The sequence below is a fragment of the Eretmochelys imbricata genome, chromosome 17 (genome assembly GCF_965152235.1).
Source record: "Eretmochelys imbricata isolate rEreImb1 chromosome 17, rEreImb1.hap1, whole genome shotgun sequence".
In the NCBI taxonomy this organism is placed as follows: domain Eukaryota; kingdom Metazoa; phylum Chordata; order Testudines; family Cheloniidae; genus Eretmochelys; species Eretmochelys imbricata.
In genome coordinates this window covers 22844686-22872563 of record NC_135588.1, presented here as the reverse complement: position 1 = coordinate 22872563, position 27878 = coordinate 22844686, and the positions used below count along the sequence as shown (strand labels likewise).

The 27878-nt window shown below is 46.4% G+C and overlaps 1 protein-coding gene across 1 annotated transcript in view; it reads right to left on the bottom strand.

The window, feature by feature from the left end:
- LOC144276690 (myeloperoxidase-like) overlaps positions 1–27878 on the bottom strand; it is a 64292-nt gene that overhangs the window by 17255 nt on the left and 19159 nt on the right. Inside the window, exons 4-9 of the mRNA XM_077836950.1 lie at positions 26106–26281; positions 24727–24850; positions 19472–19601; positions 16758–16961; positions 12235–12550; positions 535–695 (exon numbers count right to left, since the gene is read on the bottom strand). Coding sequence (XP_077693076.1) covers positions 535–695; positions 12235–12550; positions 16758–16961; positions 19472–19601; positions 24727–24850; positions 26106–26281 — 1111 coding nt within the window. The remainder of the gene's footprint in view (positions 1–534; positions 696–12234; positions 12551–16757; positions 16962–19471; positions 19602–24726; positions 24851–26105; positions 26282–27878) is intronic.

Below are 27878 nucleotides of genomic sequence, written 5' to 3'. Positions count from 1 at the left end.
TCTTAGCAACTCACATTAATCATCCCCCACTGTTTTTAATTCCTGGAGGAGCTGTGATAACCACCTCCATGGGGTAGAACACAATCATACTGAAACTATTCCTAGATTGATTGCATTGGTCCCCAAAGATACCGCATGCGGTTGGAATATCTGACACAGTAATTATTTCCATTTGTACAACACTAACAGTAAGCCACTAAAACGGAGCTAAAAAAACCGAGGAGTACTTGTGGCACCTTAGAGACTAAAGCACTCCTCATTGTTTTTGCTGATACAGACTAACATGGCTGCCACTCTGAAACTGAGCTGTGAATGACTGATAAGGCAGAGGGGACTTGCAGCACATAGGGGGCCTAAAACATTTAGATCTGCAGGCTGCTGCACACATAGCCCCAGTGGCTACAGGACTGAGCGAGCGTGGTGTGTAGGAACCTGCACAGGCAATTCTGGAGGGGAAAAAATCACGTCTAAATTTGAGCAAGAAATGTTTAATCAACAAGTGAACGGCAGCAAAAACGATATTGCAGCTAGTACCTGGGTCATGGCACCTAGGATTTTTCGAGCCTCCTGGTAGAGCTTCTCTCCATCCCACTGTGGATTTAATTTCTTCAACTTGGTAGCCAAGCGATTGTGCTCCCGCACAAAGAGAGTGTGTATAGCTGTAAGTCCCAGATTTTCAGTTGCTCGTGCATCACCTAAAATATAAAAATACAGCATAATTTTATATTTTATTCAGCTGAGGAACTGTTTTTAATTTGCCATATTAGACTCCTGCATTGTAAGGTGGGCTGCTAGCAAGTCACTGTGGCCACAGCTGGTAGTGCTGTCTAAAGTTAAGATTGCCCAAGATTTCCATGGTAATACCCTGTTTTCAGTTCCTTATAATTTTGCCAAACTTTAACCATTCAGGCTGAAATTTCCCATGCCAGGTGTCTTCCCCAGGCTGATTGTTTTCCTGAAATTTTCAGCAAAATTAGTTGAGCTGTTTCTGAGAATGGGACTATGGAATTAATGTTATTTTGACCATGTTAAAATGTTCTTACCACTGTTTTGTTGAGGATCTCCAGCACCTCCATGCTGTGGAGCAGGGACTGGAAATTTGGTAGAGGGCTGGCCCTAGTGTAAGGGGTGTAATTTTGCCATTCCCATAAAAACCACACAAATTTGGCCAAGCTACAAACCTCTGAAAAATCTCAGTTTGCACAGGCTCAGAGGAGATTTGTTAGAGGCAGGCAGAAAAAAATCTTCAAAGATTGTGTCTGCACTGAGCGTGGTCCATCCCTTCACATGGTGAATGAACTGCATATGCACATTCCCACAGAGCGACGTAGCATGCTCCTGCCCAGGGCAGCTGGTGCCAAGCAGGATTTTTCCTGCAATCAATTCTCTCGGCTGCCGGGGGGTTCTGTGCTGCTGTGTGCCAGAACTGGGAGCAAAGAGACTGTTTCTCTTGTACTCTCAATACCACCCCACTAGGACCTAGAACGCATGAGGGAGGGGCAATATCACTCTCATGCAAAGGTGGAAGAGCGGGGGGAGGGGGCAGGGGTATGCTGGGGTGATAGGAGCTGAGGGGAACAGGAATGAGAGCTGGAGGTTGGAACAGAAGCAGAGTGGGAGAGGGACAGGATCTGGGAGGTGAGGGAATAGGAGCAGAGGGGGGCAGGGGCAGAAGGGTCTATAACCACTAGATCACACTGCTCTCCAGAACCTGTAATTGAACCCAGGATTCCTGCATCTCAGCCCTCCTCTGCTGTCAGCAAACAGCTATGAATTCTATTAACAAAATGGCTCTTCTCCTGTAATGGCTGGTCCCCATAAAGGATACCAATCTACTAGTGCTACTGGTTACTCAATTAGCTTAAATGGTAGAGAGCTTTGTTGTGGATCGAAATCTTCAGATCTTGCATATAACCCATGTGGGGTGGGAGCAAGATGATTCCACCTGTTGGACTTTCTATTTTTTTTACTTTGCTTTTCTGAAAAACAAAACAAAAAACACCATGCAACCTTAATTCAGCCCTTCTCCCCCACCCGCATTGTGTGTGTGAACATGATAATAGTTTTTAATTACATGTTCTCATTTAATTCCGGCAGTCCCCTGTCTCATTCAGTGAAGAGTATTGACAACACTCAAGGAATGGGTCACAGTTGCATAATGAAGGAGTCTATTGTCTGTAGGACCCCTGCCTCCTTTGTTACAGAAGTGAGAAGATATGTAGTGTATGAGCCAGAGGGTTTTAGAAAGTTAAAGGATGATCTCATGATTTAAGCAGTTAAATGCTAGCTGAGAGAATTGGATTTCATTCCTGCCTCTGCCAGAGTTCCCATGTGAGTCTAGGCAAGTCACTTACACCTAGCTTCTCAGAGGTAGTCACTGATCAAAGACAAACTCGAATGTAGAATTCCCCCATGTTGGATGTAACACTTTTTGAGCTAGGAAATTGTCATCTACAATATTTAGAAATTCAGAGGATGTTTTAGTACTGAGAGACCATTCATAGAGAGTTCATTGCTGATCAAAGGTTCAGAGCCATGAACACAGGCAGCCAAATAGCGGATTTCCAAGGAAAGAGCTGCGGAGTAGGTGATTGGAGGTATGCAGTCATGGGGCTAGGTGAGAGGTGCGTTTGGTCAATCTGTTGTTTGACTGATGGGTTGTTCACTGTTACAGCTGTGCTGCGGGTAACCTATGTGGACCACTCAGTTACCAAGTTGCAGGCAGGAGACAAGTAGCAGAGTCAGGGTCAAGCCGGCTTAGGATACCAGGGTCAGGCACCAGCTACAGACAGGAGACAAGCCGTGGAGTCGGAGATTAATCGAGGTCAGAAGCAGGGGTCTGGGGTTCAAAGCAAAGCAAAGTTGGCACAGACACAAGCAGACAGTCTGCAGGAGTTTTGCCTGGGAGTTTGCCTAGGGGGAGCTCCCACAGAGTTTTTGCCTTTCAGGCTTATGTGAGCGGTAATTACCACATCTAAAGAGACTCTTAGAAGGAAGACAATATGGATAGTGAGAGATCAGCTGTTGTGACCTGCACAGGATGTGCCATGTTAGTCTTTCTCCCAGAGGATAGAAGCAATTTCATCTGTACAAAGTGCAAGCTGGTCTCCATATTGGAAGAGAAGGTTAAAGGACTAGGGACCCAAGTATCAACCCTGCATTGTATCAGAGAAAATGAAGACTTTCTGGATAGAAGTCAGCGTTTGATACTGCAGACACAGCATGCAGAAGAATCAGAGAGGGCAGTGCAGAACGGGGAAGAAAATTGGCAGCATATGACCTACAGAAGAAGAAAGAGGAGAACCCATGTACCCCCAATGCAGATAGAGATAAGAAAGGTTTCAGAGTAAAACCCTGTTAGTCTGTATTTGCAAAAAGAAAAGGAGTACTTGTGGCACCTTAGAGACTAACAAATTTATTTGAGCATAAGCTTTCGTGAGCTACAGCTCACTTCATCGGATGCATACCGTGGAAAGTGTAGAAGATCTTTTTATACACACAAAGCATGAAAAAATACCTCCCCCCACCCCACTCTCCTGCTGGTAATAGCTTATCTAAAGTGATCACTCTCCTTACAATGTGTATGATAATCAAGGTGGGGCATTTCCAGCACAAATCCAGGGTTTAACAAGAACGTCTGGGGGCGGGAGGGGGAGGAAAAAACAAGGGGAAATAGGTTACCTTGCATAATGACTTAGCCACTCCCAGTCTCTATTCAAGCCTAAGTTAATTGTATCCAATTTGCAAATGAATTCCAATTCAGCAGTCTCTCTGGAGTCTGGATTTGAAGTTTTTTTGTTGTAATATTGCAACTTTCATGTCTGTAATCACGCACAGACACACCCCTGGAACCCCGACCTGGGATATTCTATCTACTACCCAAGATCCATAAACCTGGAAATCCTGGCTGCCCCATCATCTCAGGCATTGGCACCCTGGCAGCAGAATTGTCTGGCTATGTAGACTCCCTCCTCAGGCCCTACGCTACCAGCACTCCCAGCTACGTTCGAGACACCACTGGCTTCCTGAGGAAACTACAATCCATCGGTGATCTTCCTGATAACACCATCCTGGCCACTATGGATGTAGAAGCCCTCTACACCAACATTCCACACAAAGATGGACTACAAGCCGTCAAGAACACTATCCCCGATAATGTCACGGCTAACTTGGTGGCTGAACTTTGTGACTTTGTCCTTACCCATTACTATTTTACATTTGGGGACAATGTATACCTTCAAATCAGCAGCACTGCTATGGGTACCCGCATGGCCCCACAATATGCCAACATTTTTATGGCGGACTTAGAACAACGCTTCCTCAGCTCTCGTCCCCTAACACCCTACTCTACTTGTGCAATATTGATGACATCTTCATCATCTGGACCCATGGAAAAGAAGCCCTTGAGGAATTCCACCATGATTTCAACAATTTCCATCCCACCATCAACCTCAGCCTGGTCCAGTCCACACAAGAGATCCACTTCCTGGACTCTACAGTGCTAATAAACGATGGTCACATAAACACCACCCTATACCGGAAACCTACTGATCACTATTCCTACCTACATGCCTCCAGCTTTCATTTCACACCACATGATCCATTGTCTACAGCCAAGCTCTGTGATACAACCGCATTTGCTCCAACCCCTCAGACAGAGACAAACACCTACAAGATCTCTATCAAGCATTCTTACAACTACAATACCCACCTGCGGAAGTGAAGAAACAGATTGATAGAGCCAGAAGAGTTCCCAGAAGTCACCTACTACAGGATAGACCTAACAAAGAAAATAACAGAACGCCACTAGCCATCACCTTCAGCCCCCAACTAAAACCCCTCCAACGCATTATTAAGGATCTACAGCCTATCCTGAAGGATGACCCAACACTCTCACAAATCTTGGGAGACAGGCCAGTCCTTGCCTACAGACAGCCCCCCAACCTGAAGCAAATACTCACCAGCAACCACATACCACACAACAGAACCACTAACCCAGGAACCTATCCTTGCAACAAAGACCGTTGCCAACTGTGCCCACATATCTATTCAGGGGACACCATCACAGGGCCTAATAACATCAGCCACACTATCAGAGGCTCGTTCACCTGCACATCCACCAATGTGATATATGCCATCATGTGCCAGCAATGCCCCTCTGCCATGTACATTGGTCAAACTGGACAGTCTCTACGTAAAAGAATAAATGGACACAAATCAGATGTCAAGAATTATAACATTCATAAACCAGTTGGAGAACACTTCAATCTCTCTGGTCACGCGATTACAGACATGAAAGTTGCGATATTACAACAAAAAAACTTCAAATCCAGACTCCAGAAAGAGACAATTAACTTAGGCTTGAATAGAGACTGGGAGTGGCTAAGTCATTATGCAAGATAACCTATTTCCCCTTGTTTTTTCCTCCCCCTCCCGCCCCCAGACGTTCTTGTTAAACCCTGGATTTGTGCTGGAAATGGCCCACCTGGATTATCATACTCATTGTAAGGAGAGTGATCACTTTAGATAAGCTATTACCAGCAGAAGAGTGGGGTGGGGGGAGGTATTTTTTCATGCTTTGTGTGTATAAAAAGATCTTCTACACTTTCCACGGTATGCATCCGATGAAGTGAGCTGTAGCTCACGAAAGCTTATGCTCAAATAAATTTGTTAGTCTCTAAGGTGCCACAAGTACTCCTTTTCTTTTAGAGATAAGAAACTGTTTTCAGGCTCTCTGCACAGGTGCTATGGCAGACTACTGGTTTGGAAGAGTCATCCGAAGGAAGGAATCAGAAGGAGACCCCATTGAGCAGAAGGCATGGGATGCACTAGGGATGGGAGTTCCATGACCATCACTCCCAAGAGAATGAGACGGCTGGTGGTGGTCGGGGACTCCCTAAGGGGGACGGAATCATCCATCTGCCATCCAGACCAGGAAACTTGAGAAGTGTGCTGCTTGCCTGGAGCTAGAATTCAGGATGTGACAGAGTGTCTGCCGAGACTGATCAAACCCTCAGACCACTACCCCTTCCTACGTCTCCATGTGGGCACCAATGATACTGCCAAGAATGATCTTGAGCAGGTCACTGCAGACTATGTGGCTCTGCGGAGAAGGATAAAGGAGTTTGAAGCGCAAGTCATGTTCTCATCCATCCTCCCTGTTGAAGGAAAAGGCCCAGGTAGGGACCATCGAATTGTGGAGGTAAATGAGTGGTTACGCAGATGGTGTCGGAGAGAGGGCTTTGGATTCTTCAACCATGGGATGTTGTTCCAGGAAGAAGGATTGCTAGGAAGAGATGGGGTCCACCTAACAAAGAGAGGGAAAAGCATCTTTGCAGGTCGGCTTGCTAACTTAGTAAGGAGGGCTTTAAACTATGTTTGCCGGGGGATGGAGACCTAAGCCCTGAGGTAAGTTGGATAGTGGGAGGAAACACAAGGGAGAGGGTACAACAGGGGAGGCCTCCTGATTCACTTTGAGAAAGCAGGGCAATCAGCTAGTTATCTTAGGTGCCTGTACACGAACTCAAGAAGCCTGGGAAACTAAGCAGGAAGAATTGGAAGTCCTGGCACAGTCAAGGAACTATGATGTGATTGGAATAACAGAGACTTGATGGGGTAACTCACATGACTGCAGCACTGTCGTGGATGGGTATAAACTATTCAGGAAGGACAGGTAGGGGAGAAAAGATGGGGGAGTTGCACTGTATGTAAGAGAGTGGTATGATTGCTCAGAGCTCCAGTATGAAACTGGAGAAAAGCCTGTTGAGAGACTTTGGGTTAAGTTTAGAGGCGAGAGAAACAAGGGTGATGTCATGGTGGGCATCTGCTATAGACCACCAGACCTGGAGGATGAGGTAGACGAGGCTTTCTTCAGACAACTAACAGAAGTTTCCAGATCACAGTCCCTGGTTCTCATGGGGGACTTCAATCACCCTGATATCTGCGGGAGAGCAATACAGCAGTACACAGACAGTCCGGGAAGTTTTTGGAGAGTGTTGGGGACAACTTTCTGGTGCAAGTGCTGGAGGAACTGTGCTCCTATTGATCTACTGCTCACAACCAGGGAAGATCTGGTAGGGGAAGTAGAAGTGAGTGGGAACCTGCGCAGTAGTGACCATGAGATAGTCGAGTTCAGGATACTGACAAAAGGAAGAAAGGAGAGCAGCACAATATGGACCCTAGACTTCAGATAAGCAGACTTTGACTCCCTCAGGGAACTGATGGGCAGGATCCCCGGGGAGGCTAATATGAGTGGGAAAGGAGTCCAGGAGAGCTGGCTGTATTTTAAAGAAGCCTTATTGAGGGCACAGGAACAAACCATCCCGATGTGCAGAAAGAATAGCAAATATGCAGGTGACCAGGTTGGCTTAACAGAGAAACCTCTGGTGAGCTTAAACACAAAAAGGAAGCTTAGAAGAAGTTGAAACTTGGACAGAGGGCTAGGATGGAGTATAAAAATATTGCTCGAGCATGCAGGGGTGTAATCAGGAAGGCCAAAGCACAATTGAAGTTGCAGCTAGAAAGAGATGTGAGGGTAACAAGAAGGGTTTCTATGTTAGCAACAAGAAGGTCAGGGAAAGTGTGGGACCCTTACTAAATGGGGGAGACAACCTAGTCACAGATGATGTGGAAAAGCTGAAGTACTCAATGCTTTTTTTGCCTCGGTCTTCACAGACAAAGGCAGCTCCCAGACTGCTGCACTAGGCAGCATAGTATGGGGAGGAGGTGAGCAGCCTTCAGAGGTGAAAGAACAGGTTAAGAACTATTTAGGAAAGCTGGACATGCACAAGTCCATGAGGCCGGATGCAATGCTTCCAAGGGTGCTGAAGGAGTTGGCTGATGTGATTGCAGAGCCACTGGCCATTATCTTTGAAAACTCATGCTGATCGGGGGAGGTCCCAGACGACTGGAAAAAGGTGAATATAGTGCCCATCTTTTAAAAAGGGAAGACGGAGAATCCAGGGAACTATAGACTGGTCTGTCTCACCTCAGTCCGTAGAAAAATCATGGAGCAGGCCCTCAAGGAATCCATTTTGAAACACTTGGAGGAGAGGAAGGTAATCAGGATCAGTCAACATGGATTCACCAAGGGCAAGTCATGCCTGACCAACCTGATTGCCTTCTATGATGAGAAAACTGGCTCTGTGGAGGTGGGAAAAGTGGTGGATGATATACCTTAACTTTAGCAAATCTTTTGGTACGGTCTCACACAGTACGCTTGTCAGCAAGTTAAAAAAGTATGGATTGGATCAATGGACTATAGGGTGGATAGAAAGATGGCTAGATCGTCAGGCTCAGTGGGTGGTGATCAACGGCTCAATGTCTAGTTGGCAGCTGGTGTCAAGTGGAGTGCCCCAGGGGTCGGTCCTGGGGCCGGTTTTGTTCAACATCTTCATTAATGATCTGGATAATGGAATGGATTGCACTCTCAGCAAGTTCGCATATAACAGTAAGATGGGGGGTAGGAATAGGGTCCAGAGTGACCTAGACAAATTGGAGGATTGGGCCAAAAGAAATCTGATGAGGTTCAACAAGGACAAGTGCAGAGTCCTGCACTTAGGCCGGAAGAATCCCATGCACCGCTACAGGCTGGGGACAGACTAGCTAAGCTGCAGTTCTGCAGAAAAGGACCTAGGGATTACAGTGAACGAGAAGCTGGATATGAGTCAGCAGTGTGCCCTTGTTGCTAAGAAAGCAAACGGCATGTTGGGCAGCATTAGTAGGGGTATTGCCAACAAATCAAAGGAAGTGATTATTCCCCTCTATTCAGCACTGGTGAGGCCACGTCTGGAGTATTGTGTCCAGTTTTGCATCCCCCACTAGAGAAACGTTGTGGACAAATTGGAACAAGCCCAGTGCAGGGCAAAAAAAATGATTAGGGGTTGTGGAGCAAAAAATCAGTGGACTCAAGCAGGCCTAAACTTCCCAAGAAGGCCTAAAACTTGGTCAAGCTAACTGTGTATATGAAGCATAAGAAGAAAGTGAGGAAAATTCCATTGTAAGGCAATTGCAAACAGCACAGCTTAAGAAATGTAACCATTAACCGCAAAGGAAACACCTGTCAATTACAGGAAAAGCTTGTTTTTGCTAAACTCCAAGTAAGGCAAAGTTACTGTTAAAGCTTGCAGTATATGCCAAATAAGGAAAATGCTGTTAAAAGACGTAGGTTTGACAAATTGTGGTTTTCAGCAATATAAGCTCCTGTATTTTCTGTTTATGCCAGAGCAGCTCCGGCTGACTCTCCCTGTATGCACATGCTTGAATAAAGGAACGTCAGGTTTGTTCTGATCCAAACACAGCGCGTGGTTAATTTTTCCACGACAGGGTCTTGGGCACATGACTTATGAGGAGAGGCTGAGGGAACTGGGATTATTTAGTCTCCAGAAGAGAAGAATGAGGAGGGATTTGATGGTAGCCTTCAGCTACCTGAAGCGGGGTTCCAAAGAGGATGGAGCTCGGCTGTTCTCAGTGTTGGCAGATGACAGAACAAGGAGCAATGGTCTCAAGTTGCAGTGTGGGAGGTTTAGGTTGGATATTAGGAAAAACTAATTCACTAGGAGTGTTGTGAAGCACTTGAATGGGTTACTTAGGGAGGTGGTGGGATCTCCATCCTTAAGAGATTTTAAGGCCCAGCTTGACAAAGCCCTGGCTGGGATGGTTTAGTTGGGGTTAGTCCTGCTTTGAGCAGGGGGTTGAACTAGATGACCTCCTGAGGTCTCTTCCAACCCTAATCTTCTATGATTCTATGATTCAGACACCCCCTGTGATGGCTTCCTGGTTTATCTATAGACATGAGCCCATGAGTGGACTGTGGCATTTTGGGCCGTGCTTCCTGCCATGACTAGCTTCACAGGATGTCCCATCAGAAGCCTGGGGTGAGCTTCTAATGGGGATGTGGAAGAGTCAGCAGCCCAGAACCTCACGGATTCTAGTCCTGAAGGTTCTTACAGTTGCGTGTGTGTGGGTTGTGTAGTGAGGCAATGGGCCCTTCAGCAAGCAGCTGAGACAGGTCTGTTGGTTGGTGTCAGCAACACTGTTTGAAGTCTCTAAGAGAGTAGAGCTGAGCAAGGAGGCTTAGAGTTTGTTGCTATGGAGATTTCAGAGTAGCAGCTGTGTTAGTCTGTATCTGCAAAAGGAAAAGGAGGACTTGTGGCACTGTGGCCACTGCATGCATCCGAGGAAGTGAGCTGTAGCTCACAAAAGCTTAGGCTCAAATTTGTAAGTCTCTAAGATGCCACAAGTCCTCCTGTTCTTTTTGTTTATGTGGAGAGTTAGCGTGCAGGAAGTGGGGATGTCAGCCTACAGTGCTCTAGTCTGCTGCACGCTAACTGGCTGTGTGGGTCACAGAGTATTTAAATGCAGGGTCCACGCCGCTGGTTAGTGTGCGGCATGGTACGGCACTTTAGATTTACACCCCAGATTAGTGCGCACTAAATCTCTGTATAAACCTGCCCTTAGTATAGAAAGTCAGTGGTCTGGCAAAGTAGATGAGAGATAAAAAGGAACCAGTCACCAAACTGAAAATTAGGGGTATCATAGAATCATAGAATCATAGAATCATAGAATATCAGGGTTGGAAGGGACCCCCGAAGGTCATCTAGTCCAACCCCCTGCTCGAAGCAGGACCAATTCCCAGTTAAATCATCCCAGCCAGGGCTTTGTCAAGCCTGACCTTAAAAACTTCCAAGGAAGGAGATTCCACCACCTCCCTAGGCAACGCATTCCAGTGTTTCACCACCCTCTTAGTGAAAAAGTTTTTCCTAATATCCAATCTAAACCTCCCCCACTGCAACTTGAAGCCATTACTCCTCGTTCTGTCATCTGCTACCATTGAGAACAGTCTAGAGCCATCCTCTTTGGAATCCCCTTTCAGGTAGTTGAAAGCAGCTATCAAATCCCCCCTCATTCTTCTCTTCTGCAGGTTAAACAATCCCAGCTCCCTCAGCCTCTCCTCATAAGTCATGTGTTCTAGACCCCTAATCATTTTTGTTGCCCTTCGCTGGACTCTCTCCAATTTATCCACATCCTTCTTGTAGTGTGGGGCCCAAAACTGGACACAGTACTCCAGATGAGGCCTCACCAATGTCGAATAGAGGGGGACGATCACGTCCCTCGATCTGCTCGCTATGCCCCTACGTATACATCCCAAAATGCCATTGGCCTTCTTGGCAACAAGGGCACACTGCTGACTCATATCCAGCTTCTCGTCCACTGTCACCCCTAGGTCCTTTTCCGCAGAACTGCTGCCTAGCCATTCGGTCCCTAGTCTGTAGCGGTGCATTGGATTCTTCCGTCCTAAGTGCAGGACCCTGCACTTATCCTTATTGAACCTCATCAGATTTCTTTTGGCCCAATCCTCCAATTTGTCTAGGTCCTTCTGTATCCTATCCCTCCCCTCCAGCGTATCTACCACTCCTCCCAGTTTAGTATCGTCCGCAAATTTGCTGAGAGTGCAATCCACACCATCCTCCAGATCATTTATGGTAGCTTAGGTACAAGCGATAAGGAGTTGATCACATTTGTAATGTACAAACAGAATAAATGCCAAACCAGTAATATGCTTTAAAAACACCAGTTTCACAAATCTGAAAATATTCATGAGCCAAATCAGCTGGGAGGAAGAATTTAAAGAGAAAAATGTGAGTGTTCCTGCATATCCAGTCCACTGTTTTAGAGGAAAATGGCTTACTATTGCTTCCACATAGTGCGGTCACTCTTCCATGTCACTGGTACTGCTCTATGCTGAAGTACAAACCCTGGAACAAACCCTGCTGTTGATGATGTGAGAGAAGGGGTGATACAGTTGGTTGCATGTGATAGAATTTGTTTTGTTTGTCTTTTTTAAAAAAAAAACCAACAACAAAGCTTATTGGAAAACCAATTTTTTTTTCATGGTAAATTCCATCGGAAAAGTGACCATTTGACATTTTTTGACCAAAAAATGGTGGGTTTTCTGTGGGAAATTTCCTTTTGACTAGAATTTTTCATTTAGTTTTGTAATGACATTCTAAAATGAAAAAATGGTTTGGCTTAAAGTGTCATTTTGGTTTTTGGAAACCAAAACATTTCCGTTTCCATTTTCAGTTTTGTCATTTTCATGGTTCCCCCCATTTTTTCTTACACAATACTTTTACACAATAGTTTCTGATGTCTCATTATGTTTGTCTCAGGGACTGCTAAGTCTCTCTGCAGCTCACTTCAGAAAATTAATTGTGCTCCAGGCACATGACTTACCTGCTTTAAAACAGGGGATATTCATGATCTTGTTTGTGAATAAACAGGGGCTTTGGGAATTGTTCTCAAAGGGCAGTAATCCCAACCCTGCATCCGTAAAGTTCTGGTTCAGCGCCATCAAACCAAGCTGGTTTGTCTGATTCCTAAGACTCTTAGCTAGAGGTACTTCACTGCCATACACCATGCTGGCATCCAAGAATGAGGTGATTGCATTGATCTGCTCGTGCATAAATATTCTGGCATTGCACACTGGAGCTGTACGAACAAATGGCATACAAGTATTTGGATCCTTAATTCGTGGATCATCAGGGGGAAACTGTAGAAAACAAAAGAGAATTACTCCCAATTTAAAGTGTCGAGGTGTTGATAAAGATTGGATTTTTTAAAAAGATATTCCTGAGTTCAAACAGAATTATTCTACGGAAGATCTGTGGCCTGTGTTATACAGGAGGCCAGACTAGATGATCACAATACCGCCTGGCCTCAGAATCTATGAATCTAGGATTGTTCCAAATGCATTATCTATTTTTATTATCTATTAAAATAGTGACAGGGCAATTCACAGATTGGACGAGATTCATGGTACATCTAGTCCAATGTCCTATCTGACAGTGTCCAGTAGCAGACAATTAAGAGGAAGGTGACATAAAACCCCACAGCAGGAAGTCATGAGATAATCTGCCCCCATGAAGGTCTAATCCTAATCCAGTGGTTCTCAAACTGTGGGTCATGACCCGTTTTAATGGGGTCACCCAGGCTGGCGTTAGACTGGCTGGAGCGCAGGGCCAAAGCCAAAGCTTGAGCCCCACCTCCAAGGCTCAGGCTTTGGCTTCAGATCCGGGCAGTTGGGCTCAGGTTACAGAGCCCCTGCCCAGGGATGATTCCTTGGATTTTGGCTTTGGCCTTGTCAGGGTTCCTTCCCCACTCTGAACTCTGGGGTACAGATGTGGGGGCCTGCATGAAAGACCCCCTAAGCTTATTCTTACCAGCTTAGGTTAAAACTTCCCCAAGGCACAGATTCCTTTCTTGCCTTGCGATTGCTGCCACCACCAAGTGATTTAACAAACAATCAGGGAAAGGACTACTTGGAGTCCTATTCCCCCAAAATAGTCCCCCAAGCCTACACCCCCTTTCCTGGGAAAGGCTTGAGCATATATCCTCACCAATTGGTTACAAAGGGACTACAGACCCAAACCCCTGGGTCTTAGAACAACGGAAAAATCAGTCAGGTTCTTAAAAAGAAGGATTTTATTTAAAGAGAAAAAGGTAAAAGAATCAATTCTGTAAACTTAGGCTGGTAGTTAACCTACAGAGTAGCAGAAAATTCAAAGAGCACAGAGGAACCCCCTCTAGCCTTAGTTTCAAAGTTACAACAAAACAGGGATAAACCTCCCTCTAGCAAAGGGAAAATTCACAAGTTGAGAAAACAAAGATAAACTAATACGCCTTGCCTGGCTGTTACTTACAAGTCTGAAATATGAGAGACTTGTTTAAAAGATTTGGAGAACATGGATTGATGTCCGGTCCCTCTTAGTCCCAAGAGCCAATGGCCACAGAAACAAAGAAGCCAAAACAAAACCTTTCCCCCCCACCAGATTTGAAAGTATCTTTTGTCCCCATTGGTTCCTTTGGTCAGGTGCCAACCAGGTTACTTGAGCTTCTTAAGCCCTTACAGGTAAGGAGGAATTTAGGCTACCCCTATGGTTATGACAGGCCCCCTGCCCAGGACAGCGGGACCTGGGTGGGCTCAGGCTTCCGTCCCTCCTTCTGGGGTCCTGTAGTAATTTTTGTTGTCAGAAAGGGGTCGCGGTGCAATGAAGTTTGAGAACTCCTGTCCTAATCCCTACTAGTTAGAGATCAGTTTAAAACCTGAAGTAGAATTTTTATAACCCTGACAAAAATTGTATTAGTATTAGCTATTCTAACTCTGGCTGCTCTTGTTATCCATAGAAATGTCCAGTCTCTCTTTGAATCTTGCCAAATTCATCATCTAGTATCAGTCAGTTCCAAAGTCTAATTATGTGTTGTGCGTGAAAGTATTTCCTTTGATCAGTTTTGAATTTGCCCCCTTCCAGTTTCAATGGCTGTCTCCTAGTTCTTGTGTTATGAGGCAGGGAGAACAGGAGCTCCCAATCTTCCTTCTTCAGATCATTTATTCTTTCATATGGTCCCTCTCGAAGCTGAACAATCCCAATTTTTTCAATCTCTTGTCACGTCATGCATCCGATGAAGTGAGCTGTAGCTCACGAAAGCTTATGCTCAAATAAATTTGTTAGCCTCTAAGGTGCCACAAGTCCTCCTTTTATTTTTGTGAATACAGACTCACACGGCTGCTACTCTGAAACCTGTCACAGGAGAGTTTTTCCAGGCCCTGATCATCCTTGTCACCTTTCTCTGAACGCCTTCTAATTCTGCAATATCTTTTTTTCAAAATATAGTGATCTTTATGCATCGTAACATCATGTTTCCTTTTTTGACCACAGCTGCATATGGAGCAGGGACATTGAAACGTCCACAGTGATGCCCGAGTTCTTTTCCTGATTTATAAAAATATTACATACAACCCTACTCTCAAACAACCCAATTAAACAAAAATCCCAACTATGTTTAAAGAATATTATTTAGATCACAAAGTCAAGCACTCAAAAGTTAGGAAATTACAAATTTTATGGCTGCTCTTAACTCTGCCTTTTGTGTGTCCATTCTGTGCACTAAACGAATCCTAGAAAAAATAGTATTTTATCACATAATAAAAGACTGTAGCATGATCACTATGTGCCAGCGGACAGAGTAAAGGCTGCATGGACAACCTGAATTCTGGTATTTTTAAACTTTGGATTGCTTGACTTTGCAGTCTAAATAGTGTTCCTTTAATGTAGTTTTTGTGCAAGTAATTCCCTGTCTTCTTTGGCTTGGGGAAGGTGGTGGGTGCAGCATCCCAGTCTGTCTCTCCCCACAATACCCTTTTTCAGCTGATAGACATTCGCAGTACAGTGGCTACTGTTTCTTTGGCAGCAGTGTGGGCCCCGCCTTCGAATGTGCTGTTCAGTTAGTTTTTCAGCAGGCTACCAACATGTTTCTGAAGAATGAAAGTGAGAGAGGGGAAATGGCCATTTTTTCAACTATTTGTTGTATCTCAGCAAAACGTGAACAGAATTACACAGGGCAATGAACGGGCACTTCTCTGGCTCCAGGGCTTTCGCTATGCCAAATTTCAAAAGCCAGCTGCAAACAGTGGAGCTAGTAGATCATCCCAGAAAAGCTTGCAAGAGTATTTTATGATGGAATTGTGACGGGGTGTGTTGTATCAACCAGGCAAGGTACTAACAAGCTTCAACAGGACTTTATTTTCAAAGTGGAAACCCCTTTACCAAGCTGCTGCTGCACCCTCTGTAGCTTTCTCCCAGCCTCTGAACTCCTCCCCCTCCTTCCTGTTTCCTGTCCTTTCAGACTCCCAACAGCCAGTGCTCCCAGCTCTAATAATTACAAGAAACATCTATCAGAGTAACAGCCGTGTTAGTCTGTATTCGCAAAAAGAAAAGGAGGACTTGTGGCACCTTAGAGACGAGCCAATTTATTTGAGCATAAGCTTTCGTGAGCTACAGCATCTGATGAAGTGAGCTGTAGCTCACGAAAGCTCATGCTCAAATAAATTGGTTAGTCTCTAAGGTGCCACAAGTCCTCCTTTTCTTTTTAAGAAACATCTAAACACCACAGGGGTGTACAAGCCCCACTCTGAGGAACCAAGGGTTAATGAGTAGCCCAGAACACCCAGGCCAGCTGCATATGCAGGGCCTGCTCACAATGGAGGCAGAGCTCAAAAGGGAGCAGCCCAGTTGTGTCAGAGTAGATAAAGCAAGGGAGCAGTTCTACGTAGTTAGCTCCTACAGGGAGGCTACAGGAGCTCCCACCACTTGGACCAGACCCATCTGCTGAGCTGCCTGAGGAGACTGGGAGCAGTGGGCTGCGACTGATGGAGAAGAGCCTTCGGATCATTGCCAGGGAGAAACCCTATTCGGTGACAGGTTTCAGAGTAGCAGCCGTGTTAGTCATATTCGGTGAGTCCATAAGCAGACTCTGCTGTGACTTTGGAGGGGCAGAGGCTGGGGTAAGAAGTGACCCAGGGAGCAGGCTTGGGGGGTGTCTGCCCCAGGCTGTGTATCTGACCTGCCAGTCACAGGGGCCCTGAATGAGCAGGGAGGGCCCAGGTTCCCCTACCTCACACCCTGCAAACTCTCACCACTGGCCTGTCATGGCTGCAGACTCTCACCACTAGGTTGATACTGCTGGGTTTGGAAACCAATCCCTGCAGACAGCAAAGTGTTAGGCAACCTAAATATAGGGGTTACTTCTAGCTCCCCTGTAATATATACAATGTTCTAGGTGCTTTAGGCTCTTTCAAGAATTCATGTCTTTGCTCTCTCTATTCTTTCACCATAAAGTCTTTCTGGGTCTAACTTTCTAAACTAGTCTCAGGCTTAGAGCCCTGCAAAGAAGGAAGGGAGTCAAGGTTGTAGTTGTACCTTAATTGGGAAGCAAGGTGGCTCAAAGGTGCAACTGGTCTCACAATGAACTTCTTTATTGTTGATTTTTGTAGTAGTGACAGGGGCTAAGTCCAAATCGTGGTCAACCCACTGACCCCACTGCACGAAGAAGACAGAGTACTCCTGGTCTTGCGTGACATTCTCATTGGCTGTGTGAATTATTTCATTTGACACTTTTCGAACCTGCATAGAATCAAAACAAAACCATTTATGATTGAGACACAGTGAACGTGTTTAGCTCCATAGGGGAAGTGCTGTAACTTTAGGGGTAGCCTGCTACAGACCTCAGGAAAGTATCAGACACAACACTTTGTTATGCTGAAAGTCAATTTCTGAACATCAGTGATGAAGTTCAATGAACTGCCAATGACGCAGCCTTCATCGCCCACTGGAATCTTTAAAGAAGCAGCTTTGTGCTTTCTCCCTTGCTGCCATTCAGCGACTGGGAGAAGCTCCCTGTAAAACACCTGCAAAGCCACTTCACTGTCCTCCATCAAAACCCCTCTTCAAACTCTCCTTTGCCATCATGCCTACAAAAAACTAGGTAGTGTTTAGGTAGCTGGTGAGCCGAGACCCTATCCATCATGCTGCCCTGTGATGTTGCATTGTGCTCCCCATCTGTCTGTCTGTGTCCACCTTTTGCCTCATCTTATATTTAGATTGGAAGATGTTTGTTCTGTTTGCACAGTGCCTAGCACAATGGGGTTCTGACTGATGACTGGGGTCCTAGGCACAACCACAATACACCATGATGGTGAGGAGGAAGAGGAGGAAAGCGTTACAGTCTGGTTTTACTCTGAACAGTGACTCTTAAAATGGAACTTCCTTACTCAACCAATCTGCTCCCTGCGTGTATTCAGTCATGTGTGTTGACGCCAGACTGAGATCATCACCCCCCATCTGCACATGAAAGACACCCTTTGTGAACAGATCTCTCCCCTCTGTGAGGAAGGGAAGCGCTTCTGCCATTGTGGTACTGTGGATGCTCTCCCCTCGACTTCTCCACAGAGCTGAGGGTCAGAGCAGTGGGAGAGAGTGCAAGCTGGATGACCCAGAAGGAGTGGGAGTGCTGGGTTCATTCTGGCCATAGGCACTGACTCCATGGGTGCTCCAATCAGCTCCCCCCACTTCCCCTCAGCGCCTCCCATCCACCAGAAGCCTGGATCAACTCTTTCTCCTCCCTCCCAGCACCTCCCGCACTCCACGATCAGCTATTTCATGGCTTACAGGAGACCCTGGGTGGGGGGAGCGGGGACAGGGCACACTCAGGGGATGGGCTGGAACTGGGCAGGAAGAGGTGGGACAGGAGTGGAGTGGGGGCAGAAAGAGGTGGGGTGTGGGCAGGGCCTCGGGTGGAGCAGAGTGGTGGGTTGAGCACCACTGGGGCGTGAAAGAAGCTGGCGACTGTGATTCTGGCATTCCCTCACTTTTGAGGGCTCAAATTTGCAACCTTCTTTTAACAATATTTTCTGGTATAGAGTTTCCTAGAATTTAAAGACCCTGAAGAAACACAATTCCATCATGTGCAGCTGTAGTAACCCAGGAGCTTGGGTTAGCAGCAGGGTTTGAACATAGATCTCTTATTCTTCAACTGAAGGAGTTGCTCCTTTAGCTTAGAGCGGTAGTAGGCTATTGTCCTCTGTGTGTATGCAGTGTTGTTGTAGCCGTGTCAGTCCCAGGCTATGAGAGAGACAAGGTGGCTGAGGGAATGTCTTTTATTAGCCCGTCAGTTGTTGAGTGAGACAAGCTTTCAAGCTACACAGAGTCCTTCCTCAGGTCCTCTATGTGGACGGACTTCTGGACTGGGCATGACACACATGTTGCCAGTGGGTTATTTGCTTGACAGAAGTAGAATGTCAGGGAGTCTGAAGGGTTTGAACCCAGGATCTCTGAGTATGAAAGCAAGGACATAAACTGTTTGAATGAGAGAATGAGAATGCTTGCTAGTGATGCAATGCATTGACACCGTTCTCAGGCCTCAATGGGTCTCAAAGCACCTTAGGAAGGTGGAGATGCAGGAGTTACTCCACCTTACAGACACCAATGCCCGGGGCACAGAACTGGCATATCCATTTGGGGTGAAATTCACCCCATGCAGAGTGCAAGCCCACGTGCCGATTCTATGGATGCTCCAGGGCTGGAGCACCCTCCAGAAAAAAACAGTGGGTGCTCAGCACTCATTCATGGCGGCTCCTCCCCCACCCCCCAACACCTCCCATCCTCCACAACCAGCTCTTCAACGGCATGCAGGAGGTGCTGGGGGGAGGGAGCAGAGTGAGGGTGGGGAGCTCAGGGGAGGGGCGGGAAGAGACAGGATGGGGCCTTGGGGGAAGGGGTGGACTTGGGATGGGGCCTGGGGAAAAGCTGGGGTTGAGCAACCCCCGGAAAACGTTGATCCAATGAGCGCTTTCTTCTCCACAGGAGGGTAACAGGAATGCTATTCGGTGTGCATGAATTCCCTGCACATGCAGCACCTGCCAAGGTATGAAGGTGTGTGGAGCGCTCGAAGCAACACAGCCCAGCACAAGACATATGTACTGCTTAAACCTCACTTGTGCCCTCAGAATAGACTTAAATGGGCTGTAGCCTGGCCTGGGCCTCTGCCCAGGGAGCACTTCCCCCAGCCATGGACAGGTCTGAAATATGGGAGGCATTGATTAAACAAGGAATCAAACGACCTCACAGGCTCGTACCAGTGGGAGCGGAAATCCGTTGTAAAGTTTTCCTTCAGTTAACCCTCTGGGAAGAGACACTCCATCCTCATACTCCGCCGGGAGCCATCGGGCATATCCGTGATTGGAAGCTCCAAAATAAGAATGCTTCCTGGAACATTGGGAAGAAAACAAACAAGTAAATTATTTCAGAAAGGACACGGCCTGCAGAGAAGCAGAATTTCTTTTTCTCCCGGGAACCTAAGTTGAATTGCTCGAACGATAGAAAGGAATCGTTTTCGGGTTCAGAGGCAACAGCTATATTGTGGACAGACAACCCTCCGAGGCAAAGACTCAAAGTCTCTTAGTGCAGGCTGTGGTTAATACTGAGGTAAAAGGACGAATCCTCATGTTGTTGTTATACTCACATTTGTAATTCAGAATTTAAAGCTAAGCTACTTATATGGTCTCCATCACGGCAGTATGAGTGCCTCACAACCCTCAATATACCTGTGCTCACAACGAGAGCTGATCCAAAAATGGGAATCCATTCCCATGGAAAAATGTGTGTTTTTAGAAACGTTTTCATCCCAAGCCAAGACAAAATATCAAAAACATTATTTTTTTCAAGGGAAGGGATTTAAAGAAACTTTCTCTTTTGGGAGAGCTGAAAGGCAATTTTTTGGCTTTCTGGCTGCCTGTGAAATTGACAAGAGCCTTCCAGCCTTGCTGCAGGTGAGGCAAAGAGCCCCTATGCCAGTGGTGGGCAACCTGCGGCCCACAGGCCACATGCGGACCATCAGGGTAATCCGCTGGCAGGCCGCCAGACAGTTTGTTTACATTTGCATGGCTGCTCGCAGCTCCCAGTGGCCACGGTTTGCCATTCCTGGCCAATAGGAGCTGCGGGAAGCAGCAGCCAGCACGTTCCTGCAGCTCCAATTGGCCGGGAACAGCAAACCACAGCCACTGGGAGCTGCAGGCGGCCATGCAAATGTAAACAAACTGTCTGGTGGCCTGCCAGTGGATTACCTTGATGGGCCATGTCAAGATTCCTCCGCCACTCTGAACTCTAGGGTACAGATGTGGGGACTTGCATGAAAACCTCCTAAGCTTACTTTCACCAGATTAGGTTAAAACTTCTCCAAGGTACATATTAATTTTATCCTTTGTCCCTGGATCTCCACTGCCACCACCAAACTCTAACTGAGTTTACTGGGAAACGTAGTTTGGACACGTCTTTCCCCCCAAAATCCTCCCAACCCTTGATCCCCACTTCCTGGGGAAGGTTTGGTAAAAATCCGCACCAATTTGCATAGGTGACCACAGACCCAAACCCTTGGATCTGAGAACAATGAAAAAGCATTCAGTTTTCTTACAAGAAGACTTTTAATAGAAGTAAAGAAATCACCTCTGTAAAATCAGGATGGTAGATACCTTACACAGTAATTAGATTCAAAACATAGAGAATCCCTCTAGGCAAAACCTTAAGTTATGAAAAGGACACACAGACAGGAATAGTCATTCTATTCAGCACAGTTCTTTTCTCAGCCATTTAAAGAAATCATAATCTAACACATACCTAGCTAGATTACTTACTAAAGTTCTAAGACTCCATTCCTGTTCTATCCCCGGCAAAAGCAGCATACAGACAGACACAGACCCCTTGTTTCTCTCCCTCCTCCCAGCTTTTGAAAGTATCTTGTCTCCTCATTGGTCATTTTGGTCAGGTGCCAGCGAGGTTACCTTTAGCTTCTTAACCCTTTACAGGTGAGAGGAGTTTTCCTCTGGCCAGGAGGGATTTTAAAGGGGTTTACCCTTCCCTTTATATTTATGACAGGCCACATGCAGCCCATGGGCCACAGGTTGCCCACCACTGCCCTATGCTCTTCCTGCTCACCTCCCCCACAGCTCTAGAAGCCAGAGGTTTAGAGCACCCAACAGGATTTAGGTGCCCCACTGGACACCTATCTGCATAATTAGGCACCTAAATCCTTTGAAAATCTGGACCCTAACTCCCACTGAAATCATGTAATACACCTAAAGTGAACATGTCACCATTAACCGTGTACCTGAAAGGACCATAGATTGGTGTATTTTTACAATACACAAAACTGCAGGCACTTCTACTTTTTTGTGTCAAGGTCATTAATGAAAATGTTGAATAAGCTCATTCCCAAGGCTGATCCTTGAGGAACTCCACTGGCAACCTCCCTCCATAGTTTCCCTTTCAGCACAACCCATTGTCATCTTCCTTTCAGCCAGTTCCTTACCCACCTCTCAATTCCTGTACCAATCCCCATCTTCTCTATGTCAAAAACAGACTCCAACGAGAGACTGCTGAATTGGTATTAATTTGCAATATGGATACAATTAACTTAGGCTTGAATAGAGACTTGGAGTGGATGGGTCATTACACAAAGTAAAACTATTTCTCCTTTTTTATTCTCCCCCACCCCCTACTGTTCCTCAGACATTCTTGTCAACTGCTGGAAATGGCCCACCTTGGTTATCCCTACAAAAGGTTCCTCTGCCGCCCCGCTCTCCTGCTGGTAATAGCTCACCTTAAGTGATCACTCTCGTTACAGTGTGTATGGTAACACCCATTGTTTCATGTTTTCTATGTATATAAATCTCCCCACTGTATTTTCCACTGAATGCATCCAATGAAGTGAGCTGTAGCTCACGAAAGCTTATGCTCAAATAAATTTGTTAGTCTCTAAGGTGCCACAAGTCCTCCTTTTCTTTTTGCGAATACAGACTAACACAGCTGCTACTCTGAAATCTATGTTAATAGTTTCCCATGTGGTACTGTGTCTAATATTTTACTGAAGTCCAGATAAACTAGATCTACTGCATTTCCCTTATGAAAGAAATCATCCATTTTATCAAAGAGAGATTTCAGATTAGTCTGACATGATCTGCCTTTGTTTGCAGTGTTGTAGCCATGTGAGTCCAATAAAATATATTACCAGTTTATGTATGGAGGATCTGTAACCTGTTTGTATCATCTGTCAGGGTGAGACACTGATTCAAATCCTGCTTAGTTTTTAGAAATTAGACTGCAAATTTATTTTTCTTTCTTAAGTAACCAACTCTGATCTCTATGCCTGCTACTTATAATCACTTAAAATCTATTTTTTGTACTTAATAAATGTGTTTATATTTTACCTAAAACAATGTGTTTTGGTTGAAGTGCTTGGGAAATCTCAGCCACAGGTGCCGACTTTCCAAAGGGCCAGGGGGTGCCCAAGCCCCGCCTCTGCCCCAGGCCCCGCTCCCATTCCACCTCTTCCCCCAAGGCCCCACCCCTGCTCCACCCACACCCTGCCTCTTCCCACCCAGTTCCGCCACCCCCACCCCAAGCGCACCGTGTCCTCACTCCTCCCACACCTTCCCAGCTTCCTGCATATTGTGAAACAGCTGATTGCGGTGGACAGGAGGAGTGGGGAGGGAGGGAGAGGTGCTGATCCACGGGGCTGCCAGCAGGTGGGAGACGCTGGTGGGGGAGCTGATAGGGGTGCTGCCGGTGGGTGCTCAGCACCCACCATTTTTCCCCCATGTGTGCTCCAGCCCTGGAGCACCCACAGAGTCAGAGCAGCTCAGTTTACAAAGGCTAGTGTGTATCCATTCCACACTGAGGGAGGGCCAAACTGGATAATGAACTTACACTGGTCAGGCTTCTGACTATTGCAAGATGGAACAGTTCTGGGGTGTAAGACTGGGGAACTGAGAGAAATTGGCTGGAGCCTCCCTACACATGGTTCATGAGTGGCTGGGAGATCATTCATGTAATACAGCTGGATGTATCCCTGCCTGTGGATGTCTGTGCAAATGTGGTGCCTGTCAGAGGATTCTTGATAGACATCAGCATCACAGTGTGAAAGGGATACCCCAGGTTGGTGGGACAGAGGGCTCAGTGGTCCCACAGTCCCGGTTGCACCCTGGGGACCCTGTAACACCGTCAGTGGGGGGGTTTAAGAACAAGTTGGACAAACCCCTGTCAGGGATGGTCAAAGTTTATTTGGCCCTGCCCCAGCACAGATGGGATGTACTCGATGACCTTTTGAGCTCCCTTCCAGGTCTACATTTCTATGATTTCTTGTATGCTGTCATCTTAGTTTTAGTATCACTTTGAGGTGATTATTCATCGAGTTACGTGTGGAGCTCTTCCCTACAAGCTTTGCCCTTTGCTTGGAATGCAAAATCCAGATAATTTTTGCACCTTTGACTTAAAGAAATTCCAAACCTCCTTGTGATGGGGTTTACAGACCTCACACCATGGTAAAAAGAATGGTGGAACAGTATTGGTCCAAGAAAGCCCTGCTCCTCAGCAGCTATCAGGCATGCTTGCTATGGAAGACCTGCTTAAAAGGGAGTTCTGGCAGAGAATCATAGAATATCAGTGTTGGAAGGGACCTCAGCAGATCATCTACTACAACCCCCTGCTCAAAGCAGGGCCAATCGCCAATTTTTGCCCAGATCCCTAAATGGCCCCCTTGAGGATTGAACTTACAACCCTGGGTTTAGCAGGCCAATGCTCAAACCATTGAGCTATCCCTCCCTCCAGAGGGGTGTGTGCAGGAGACACTGACTACAAGAAGTCAGACAGGTTGCAGTCACTGAGGCAGAGCAATCTACAGGGGAAGGACAGGGACTGGCTGGGATCCCCTTTCCCCTGACTTAGAGGGGACAACTGGATTCCAAGGGTGAGCTAGGAAGCATCCCTGCCCACCCACAGCTGAAGCCCGGAATTACCAACACTGTGGAAGCAGAAGGCTGGGCCATGCCCCAAACTGAAGGGAAACAAGAAGGTAGGAAGTGATACAGGGAAGGCTGATCCAGAATGGCAGTCAGAACCATCCCTCGCCTCTCTCCGTTGGGCCCTGCACTGGGTGGAGAGGAAGGGCCCAGATCCCCCTATCCTTCCCTCTTCCCCTGGCCTCCTGAGAGATATCGGAGGACTCCAGGGCCGGGGAGGGGGTGATGAATGGTGGCTTGGCTGCTGGGCCCCAGGGCTGCCTGGAAGACTAGCCTCAAGTCTTGGAGAGACTGTCCACAGTTTGACCAATAGGCCCCTGAGCAAAGCCTGCTACACTCCTCCAGGTTAAAGTCTCTTTGTTATGTGTTTGTACAGCACCTCTCTTGGATCCCTCCGTGTTAACACAATACAAATAACTACTAATACAATTGTTTCTGCTTGCTGGAATGGTGTTATACCGATAACATTCATGTGTCTATACTGGACACTATATACACTGAAGACCCTCTATTACACATGAAAAAAATCAATGCTTTACCTGTTGTTGCATTCTCCAGTAATGGTCCGGTAAATGCTACTCCTCGGGCACCTAATGGAACGAATCTGATAGTCGCAACCAGTTGCCTTGGAAATAATTTCCTTCTGCTTCCTACTTAGTACATCTGCAAGAGAAGCCAATCAGAGTGATGTCATTTCTGTCATAATTTCTGGAGCAGTCTCCAATACTTCCATTTCATGGCTCCCTCAGCAGGAAAGCTCTACAAACAAATAGCATCTCATTTTAAAACACTTTCTAGTTTATACCAACAGAGTACACCAGTTTTCCTGCAGAATAAAGGCCCGCTTCACATTCAGGAACTCACTCAGTACTTCATGTTCTAGGAATCATATTGTTTGCAACCTTCATCTCTCAGCAGTTTTGGAGCATCTGAAGTGGAGGACAGGTATCAGGACTGATTCAAAAGTGCTAATGACAAAATCCCTACATTTAGTATACCTGCCTGATTCAAATACTGATGAGATAAAGTTCCTTTTGGGGGGTTTAAAATGTATGGTATTTTCAATGGCTATGGTGACATCATCGGAGGGAGGGATAGCGCAGTGGTTTGAACATTGGCCTGATAAACCCAGGGTTGTGAGTTCAGTCCTTGAGGGGGCCATTTAGGGATCTGGGGCAAAAATTGGGGATTGGTCCTGCTTTGAGCAGGGGGTTGGACTAGATGACCTCCTGAGGTCCCTTCCAACCCTGATATTCTATGATTCTATGATCATTTGAGGGGACCAGGTAGGGACGTAGCAATGGGAGGATTTAAAGAATGATGGAGCAGAAGAGAAAGCACGGTGGTAGGACAGACAATAATATTAATATGGAAGGTATTTCAAACTTGGAAAGAAGAAAGCAATAACCAGGATATTGAGAATCGAGAAGCAAGGGACCATACCAGGCTGTTTGTCTCTCAGTAGAACTCCCTGCAGATTTGTGTACTGTACTGCACTAGCAAATTATCATCACAAAACTGGAGTGAGACTGAGGGAACTTTAGAGAAGAGCAACAAATCCAGCCAGTGGGCAGTAGGGACTAACTTCTGGCCAGGAGGAGCTAGGCAGACAATAGAAATGGTGGGAATTGGAACATCTGGGACACTACTAGACTGGACAATGAAGTAGCACATGTCCAGCTGGGAACTGCTCTGACGGGAAGGTGACTAGATGAGCTAAAAGGTGGGTTCCTTTACCAGGATTTGTGATTGTGTCACCATTGACCATATTTTGTCATTAAGGGGTTTCATGCCACACCTGGCTCATCAGTAGTTTTGATCTTGGGTATATTGTCCTGGAGTAGAACCACTACTGGACTCTCCTGCCATTGACAGGTTTCCTGCTAATTAGCCATTTACAGTCTTATGTGCACAGTACCTGTGATATTAAATTCTCCTTTCACCACGCGAAGCAGCTTCTTCTTCAGGAGGCTCAGGGTGGTTTCCATGTAATCGGCAGCCCGGATTGCAGACCTGGTTCCTCCCACTGGCTCCTTTAAATGTCTCAGGAAATCTGAGGGGCTCATGTCCTTTTTCCGGAATGCCTCCTTTGTTCTGGAAAAAAAGGACCCCCGAAGTGGTGCACCAGTCACTGCTGTCCACAGCCCAGCCCTCTAAAATGAGACCTGCACTGGTATGTGGGAATTAAGTCCAGGCCCAAAACAACTGAGGAGCAGAGCTGCAGCAGCCAGCTCCACGCTGACCTTTCCTGCACACTGACCAGCAGCCTCAGGGTTCCCAGGTCATCGCTGCAAGGGACACACCATTCCAGTCTGTAACCCCTGCTTGGCAAACATTTGCTAATTTCTGTAAACAATTCAACTTTGTGTTATGCTTCTTCTTATACAGAATCATGCTAATTTATATGAAGTGGTTGGGTTTGTGAATTGCCTGCTAGTGTAGTGAAGGCAGTGGATCTCATGAGACCTCTAGACAGCCTTATAGGTAGTGCTGGGGAGGAGCCAGTGGTCGTGGTATGTGTAGGTACCAATGAGATAGGGAAAGGTGGGACAGAGATGAATTGGGGGAAGGATGAATTGGGGCTGCGGGGAAGTGGCCCGGGGAACTGTAGCAGCAACACAGTTTAGCACGGTGGACGGATGCTATCGATAGGGTCATATATATATATGCTATCAATAGGGTCGCTGGGGTGAGACCCATAGTAGAGGGGGGCCAGGTCGCTCCCACCAGCCCCTGGGAAATTGATCTCATGAGACCTCTAGATAGCCTTATAGGTAGTGCTGGGGAGGAGCTAGTGGTCGTGGTATGTGTAGGTACCAATGAGATAGGGAAAGGTGGGACAGAGATCCTGGAGGCCAAATTTAGGTGGCTAGGGAAGAGATTAAAGCACAGCACCTCCATGGTAGCATTCTCTGAAATGTTTCTAGTTCCATGTGCAGGGCCATTGAAACGGAGAACTGCAAGGTCTCAATCTCTGGCTGAGCAGGTGGTGTAGGGAAGAGGGATTAGGTTTATTAGGCACTGGGGAACCTTTGGGGAAAGGAGGAGCCTATACAGGAGGGATGGGCTTAACAATAACCAAAATGGAACCAGACACCTGGCACATAACATTCAAAAGGTTATAGAGGATTTTTTTTAAATTAAGGTCTGGGGCAAAGCCGACAGGTGTGGAGCAGTACATGGTTCAGATGGAGACATCCCTTAGGGATACATTTATTAAAGCGGGAACTCTATATCCTACTATGGAGGATAGGAAAGAAGTCGGTAAAGCACAGGTGTGAGCCAGTGAGGAACAGTCAAATGTAAAATAATCCCATTTAAACATAACACATGAAGGCAAGCAACTGAAGAGTGACAAAATGCACAAGGGCTTATAGCCAAATGCGAGATGTCTCAATACTAAGATGGGTGAACTAGAGTGTCATTAAATGAGGATATTAGTATAACAGGCATCGTAGAAACTTGGTGGAGTGAGGATAATCAATGGTACATGGTAATAGCAGGGAACAAAATGTACAGGAATGACGGAGTAGGTTCGCCTTGGTGAGGGAGTGGCAATACATGTTAAATAAAGCAGAGTCAAATCAGGTGAAAATCTTAAATGAATCATACTGCACAACAGAGTCTGCATGGATAGAAATTCCTTGCTTACACTGCCAACCACCTGACCAAAATGGTGACAGTGATGGTG